Source organism: Pyxicephalus adspersus, chromosome 11 (genome assembly GCF_032062135.1).
Source record: "Pyxicephalus adspersus chromosome 11, UCB_Pads_2.0, whole genome shotgun sequence".
Taxonomy (NCBI): Eukaryota; Metazoa; Chordata; class Amphibia; order Anura; family Pyxicephalidae; genus Pyxicephalus; species Pyxicephalus adspersus.
This window is the reverse complement of record NC_092868.1, coordinates 57,237,284-57,244,763: the sequence shown is the minus strand read 5'-3', so window position 1 is coordinate 57,244,763 and position 7,480 is coordinate 57,237,284. Positions and strand designations below refer to the sequence as shown.

At 37.6% G+C, this 7,480-nt stretch overlaps 1 protein-coding gene across 1 annotated transcript; it reads right to left on the bottom strand.

Annotated features, from left to right (window-relative positions):
- Window positions 1–689: 689 nt before the first annotated feature.
- On the bottom strand, window positions 690–3,028 carry LOC140340289 (indolethylamine N-methyltransferase-like). Its single transcript, XM_072425345.1, has 3 exons — window positions 2,875–3,028; window positions 1,647–1,854; window positions 690–1,113 (listed from the first exon to the last, which is right to left on the bottom strand). Exons 1-3 carry the CDS (start codon window positions 3,026–3,028, stop codon window positions 690–692), a joined length of 786 nt encoding a protein of 261 aa, XP_072281446.1.
- Window positions 3,029–7,480: the final 4,452 nt, after the last annotated feature.

Below are 7,480 nucleotides of genomic sequence, written 5' to 3'. Positions count from 1 at the left end.
AATGTGGACATTTAGTTGAGCATTTTCCTAAACCCTCGGGTTGTGGGATAGAATAATTTTAGGCTCCTCAGCAGTGGGCTTTATATAGTTAGTTAGATTTAACCAAGTTCAACCGCCAGGTAAATAAACATATTCCAGATAGACACCCTATGGACATAGTTGATCTAGAGGAAGGCAAAAAAAACTCTGGTACAATTTCCTCCAACAGGGGAAAAAAAAACCCTTCCTGATTCCCTGCGGTCATAAGATGTTCCCTGCATTCATATCCATATCTAGTTTAATATAAAAAATTATGTTGTCAATGTCTTCTAACATTATATCATAAAATAAACCAAATACAAAATGCAATATAAATATTTTAATCATCTTTAGCACATACAAGCAATGTTCTTACAAAATCTGTTTTGAGTTTCTTGCATTCTATTAATGCCCAGCACACCAATCTCAGTGCTTCCACGTTATCATTTTACATGAACACATTACTGATGTATGAACAATTTCCATAGTTTAGATTTTTTTTATCATATAAGGAAGTAGGAGACACTGTAAGATAGCAAAGCATTCTATTAGCTGATTAGAGTAAAATAGTTTCTATAAGCATAACCAGCAGGAGGTAAACCATTGATCCTGAATCTATTCCTTACTAATGGAGCATTTTATGGGTTTGCACCTTGAGCTTTCCATATTCCCTAGGCTCCTCTCTGGGCAATCAGGAACATTGTGGCCTTGTGGTCAACCAGGTCGCTCCTGTGTTTGCTTTGTAGGACTTCGCTCTGAAGGATAGTGAACCCCTCTCCGGTGAGGACTTTGCTGACAAGGTTTTCATCACAGGAGAAGATGTGGTGCTTTTCTGTTCCAACCAGAAAGTAAGTGGCACCAAGGACTCCGAAAAAAATCAACTGCCCACCGGGTTTTACCAAAGCGGCAAACTTCTTCATGTTTCTGACAAACTCTTCTCGGTCTCTGCTGACGATTTCCGCAGCTGCGGCCACCAGAACGCAGTCAGCTGGGGCCAGAAGCACAGGATCTGTGATGTTGACTTTGTTAAGGTCGCACTTTAACACTTGTTTCACTGTCGTCTTTAGCTGCAGCTCCTTCAGGTCAGTCAGTTGTCTGAAACAAAAAGACCAAGACATAGAAGATGTCACCAATGGCCCTCTTGTTAGTCTAAAAAAATCCCCATTTGTATGGTTGGTATATCTTTTAAAAATAAAGTTCACCTCTTAACTCCTCTTTCCTTTCAAGAAGACATTGTTAAAGCTGATAAAAATACACAAATCATAAATATATCATTTCATAAATCTGTACTCTAATGTGATATAATATTAGCTTCCTCTGAATATCTCGGAAATTAGACCATAAATGATTTTTGGTCCATGAACAGGAACATGATCAACCGGATATTTTCCCCAGTGCTGAGAACATTTTTCCCTTCTAATGTCATTATTCTGTAAGTTTCTGTAATGCAGAGACTGAAATAAATAATGTAGTGTGATGTAGAGCATGCAAAGTGTTTTGGGATGATATACATTCAGGAAATGTCATGCATGCTATAACAGAATGTACACTGACAATATAAACTTATTACATCTTATTACATTTTTCACATTGTAGATCACAAAAACTTATATTAAATATAATCTCACCTGACACCCTTCAGGTTTGGCAGGATGGACATCATATGTGACCAATCATAGGCTCCGGTGCGAGTGTAGAGCCATTTTGTCACCTCCATAACACAGCCTTCATTGAATTTCAGCACCGTGATCTGTTTGAAGAAATCACAGACTGCATAGAGGAGATGTAAGATTCCCCCAACACTAATGTCAATCAGGCTGTCCCCCTTTATAAGACCTTCAGGAAAAAGATGAATGGTAGAAATAATTAGAAATATTTAATAATTCAATATATACTGTATACTAGGGTGCTGATCCCCTTTCAGTTTTCAAATAAAAAGTATAGCACAACAAAAATGATAACAATAAAAATAAAATAGTAAAAATGATACCCACAACTTTACACCTAATCCATTGTTCACTTCTACATCCCTTATTCTTTGGGTCATTTCTGCAGCCCTTGTCTACCACTCACCACTGTACCCCCTTGTCTACTTCTCACATTCTGAAGTCCTACCCCCTTATTATTTCCTTACATTTGCACTCCTTTTCCACCATTGCAATTTATTGCACCAATGCTAACCCTTGAAATCTCTCTGCCCCCCCCCCCCATTTACATAACAGCACCCCTACACCTCACCTCTGTGCCCCTTCTCACTATCAAACCACTAACCCCCCATTGCTAACCACTGCACCCCCACCCCCCTTCAACACTGCACCTCTATTCATCTCTGGACTCCATCTGTTCCCCTTTACACTCCTGGCAGAAGAAATACTGCACCCCAAGGCTGAGTCACCACTGACTCTATATATGTTAATAAATGTAACCAATTATATGGATAGGAGCAGGAAAAATAAACTGAAAAGAAAGAATAATAAAAACTTGATAAAAGCAAGCAAAGAAAGATGTATAAGAGAAAAAGGAAAGGGAGCAATATGGTAAAATGAGCAAAGGATAAATGAGGGAAAGAAAAGAGGGTGATCAGGGAGAAAGAAAATGAGGGGGAAAAAATAAGAATGAAGAATAGAGAGGAAATGGCAGTATACAGGAAAAATAGGAAGATTGAAAACAAAAGGAAAGAAGGAAAGAAGGGATATTAGGATGGTAAGAAGTAATTAGGTAATAAAGAACAAAAATGTCAAAGGATGACACAAGGAAAGAATAAAGAAAAATGGAAGAAAGGAGAAAAGCAAAGATAAAACAGAAGAAAATATAGAAGGAAAAAGAGCAGAAGAACAGGCTGAATGGAAGGTTTACCTTTCTCTATGGCTTGGCGAAGTTTCTCCATAGGAAAGACTATTGTGTCATAGGCGAGGTCTGGGTGCACCTTGCCAGAAAAGAAAGTATCAAGGTGTTTCCTGGAGTCAAAGTAATGTACATTGGAGTAGATCTTGGCATTGCTGGAGTCCATCTTCCGTTCTAAACCTGAGAACACTGACTGGGGATTCTTCTTGGAGATTCTAGGTGGAGGCACCCAAAGAGCTGATCCATGGAGCACACCAGTCCCATCTTATATAGTCCTACCTCCGTCATAACAGGTGGCTGCGTTGTGACTGCATGTGAAAGTCCAACAACATAAATTTAACTCAATGTCACTTATGTTTAACTTTGTTTTTTTTTTAACACCAATATTTGTAAACCTTGGAGTAAAATGGTCATAAGATTATCAGTTCGCTGTCCACTTTATACCACAAATGATGAATTTAGGAACTCCAATCAAGAGAAACGTATATGTAGATGTAAATAATGTCAGACTGTAAACATGGAAGCTTAAAGCTTAATTGTCATCAGGAACTTTCCTATACATGTGGAGGAGATGAGTGGACATTGTTGTGCAGGATCATATGGGGCAGAATATTTAAAGCCATTTCCTGTTTTGGGTTATAGGAAAGCCAGAAAATATTAATAATGAACAAGCTATATTCATTCCTTAATTTCTTTTTCTAGTGTTGATCACTAATGTGCTCACTTCTTTATGTAGAGTAAAATGTTTTCCCGCAGCCTCTCTGGGTCTTCTATAGCCAGCAGGATGATGGAGGAGCTGTGCAAAAAATAGAGATACAATTTCCAGTAAGTAAAGTATGTAAATCTGGGCATTATGAGGTTTTAAAGAACAACTGCACATTTCCGTTAAAATCAATGTTGTGATAGAAGCAATGGGCCCTGCAATCCTTAGCAATTAATTTGAAAAAGTCAAGCACCTAACGATTAAGATCGGACACTGAGGTTGTGACGACATTGTCCAACATGTCAAAGATCCCCACTACCCATTATTGCAGATTCTGCTAGGCTTTGCATGGCCATTTTATTGTCCATACAACTCTGCTTGATTCTCCATTGGTTACTATCCATCAAGAAAGGAAAAGAAAAGGGGAGATATTACTGAACCTGATTCCCTGTATCAATCTACAACGGTAACATGGCACAAAACAGTTATAACAATAGAAATGCATCAACTTTTTTTTTTGGTTTTTAAGCCTAATAGGCAATTGTAAAAACTGGGAGCTGGAGATTGCCATAGGAAACAAAGTAAGTAGAGTTTCTTTTGATATGGCTTTGGGAACAGCAATACAACACATATATAATAAATAAGATACTTGTGGGTGTTGTAATTTAAAGGGTTCCCTTTACATTTAAGCCAGACCTAAAAGTGATCCATGCACTGCAGGATAAGGATCCATTTAGATCATCATGACCATGTCATTCAGCGACAGAAGTGCAACAGGTTAACATTTTCGGTCATCAGGTCATCATGATCAATGCATGTGTTACACCATAACTCACATAGTTATAGTTTAATCAGACATTTATTATAAAGAATATTCCAGTGTAGTGCTGGGAGTAAAATTATCAATCTTCCTCCTAATCTATAGTAGTTACTGCCACTCCAATTTGATAGAATGCCAAAATAAAAATACAGAAGAAGCTGGGATTTTTTTGTCAATAGAGAATTATTTTGTGATCAATTCAACAAAAACAATTAGTGATATATATACACCAGGTGCAAGGGGTCGTTGGTCTGTTCATTAGGCGAACAGACCAATTAGCTATACATATTGGATCCCTAAACATGTGGAATAATGGTCAGGTTCAACGTCTCATGTTCCGACACGTTTCTCCTACAGGCTTCTTCAGGGGATTTAAGAAGAGTGTTATGTATTCTGGAAAGATATACAGATTTTCTATGAGGGATACCTCATTGAAGCATAAAAACACAGTTGATTCCACACAGGTTTTTGGTCCTTGGATGCCATTGTATAGTGTAAGTGACAGGCAGACTGGCCTGTAGGCAAAACATGTCGGAACAAGAGACATGGAACTTGACCATTATTCTATATGTTTAGGGATCCAAAATATATAGCTAATTGGACTGTTCACCCCATGAAATATTAATGGCGATGACTACTTGCAACTGTTGTACATATATATCAATAATTGTTGTTAAATTGATCATAATATAATTTTTCATTGACAAAAAAAACCCAACTTCTTCTCTATTTTTATTTTTTGTATTCCAGTGTAATGCAAACCCATCAGTGGAAAAATGTGTGAATCCATTTGGAAGCATTTCAGTAGTATTGACTATAACGTGGGATTCCAGTGGACTTTTAGCAGAATTTCTGCATAGCATGGGAATCTACTTTCTGCTTATGATTGGTTCCTCAAAACCATCTACCTGCCCAAAGCATTAACTTTACAAGATTCTCACACAATATTCTGTTTTCAGATTAGATTCTTATATGTGAAGATAAAAATGTTAAGCTCAATTTTTTCAAACATTCAGATGAAGATGCTGCACAATATCTTCTATTTTGTGATGATTTGTATGAGGTTTTGGTGATGCTGATTTATTTTTCCATTTTCTTTGCTTTGACCAATAGCAAATATTTTTTATTAGATTGTGTTTGCAAGACTGTTTGTATGGATAACACATGTCAGAACTGGTTGACTTTAGAGATCATATGATTATCAAGCACATTAGTGAATCTTGTATTCTTCCATTCTTTCAAAAGAAAAATGTTTTCATTTTTAAATCAATTAATTTGGTTATTTTTTTGTATATTCTCCAAGCCATAAATGTGTGGACACCTGGCCATTATACCTATATGAGGTTGCTGGACATTCAATTGCAAAACCCATTTATATCAGAGATCAGTTTCATTGCTCTGACATTTGCACAATGCATTTCTTGGAGTTTGGTTTGTAAAGAAAATACAGTGTATTTGGAGTGGTTACACAGTTTTAAACACAAATACAAATATTTACTATATATATATACTATGGCCACTTTATTAAGTACACCTTGCTGGTACTGTGTTGGACCCCTTTCAGTCTTCTGAACTGCCATCATTTTTAATGGCATAGAATGAACAAGGTGCTGGAAACATTTCTCAGGGATTTTGCTCTATGGTACCATCATGCAGTTCGTCCACTGCCTATCCATGTTGTGCTTATCGTTTTTGAACACAACTCAAAGATCTCTATTGAATTGAGATCTAGTGTCCAGTGAACTCATTCCCATCTGGGTCCAGTGAATGTTCAAGAAATTATTATGAGATATTCTGAATGTTGTGACATGGTTTGTTATCTTGCTACAAGTAGCCTTCAGATGATGGGGACACTGACCATAAAGGAATGGACATGGTCAGCAACAAAACTAAGGGAGGTTGTGGGATTTAAACCATGTTCAGTCAGTACTGAAAGTGTTCCACGAAAATACCCCCACACACCATTATTATTCCATTCAATATGAGAATGAGATTTCTAATTTTTAAACCATAAATAAATATTGTTCTTTGATAAAAATCCAAGCAGATCAGCAGTTTCTTAAATGCTAAGAGCAGCCAACCTGCCATCAACAACAATGCTATGTTCAAAATCACCTAAATCACCCTTGTTCCCCAGGTTTGTACACCTAAGCAGGTTGCCTGGACAATGTCTACATGGCTAAATGCATCATGTCGCTGCCATCTTATTGACAAATTGGATATTAGAGTTAAGATACAGTTGAACAGTTGTACCTAAAGGAATATTGCAGTCAGAAAACATTCCCTTTCCCACCATGTATGATGTGGCATTACTCCCTGTCCGGGAACCATAACATCATGGACCTTCTTGGTCCCACTTGCTTACAATTATGGGGACTTATTTTCTGACAGCTTACTTAACCCAACTACTGTTAACAGATTGGAGTTCTCTTATTACACTGATCTAGCAGTTCATTAGCATTCCTACTAACATTTGTCTCATCTTCATTCACCTCATAAATGTGATAATTCCAACTATGTCCTACATACCCTGTTTCTCTACGCTTTCCTTGTCTCCTTTCCCCCACAGAAACACAAGAAGTTCTATCTCCAACAAAACTTTATATTTTTAGATGTATGTTTAAGGATTGCTGATGAGAGAGTGATGTGGGCCATTGCTGGTGTTGCCTGGCTGCCTCTGGTTTCATTGATATAATGAGATTTGTTTTCCATTTAAGACAAAGTGACAGATTTACCTCCAAGAACTAACCCCCCACATCCACAGATACTTACCTTCCCTTTGCTTCACTTCACCTTCACAGCCAAGACTCAAAACTCTGTGTAAGTACCATGTTGGATGGTGTTGAAACTTACCAAGGTTGGTTTTGGTTAGAATAGGGCTCTGAATAAATACAAAGTGGGGTCCCCAAATGCACTGTATTCCATATCCCTTCTTCCCTGACATTCTGTCAATTGGATACATGATAGAGATGGGCAATTGCCCAGTTTGCACTGCTCTAATGCCAGCCTTGGAGCTTACAATGGGGTTAATGTCTTCTTCCTCATGTGATAGTGTTCATCCCTGATGATTGGCTGCTTTGGCCAGAGGACTTCTT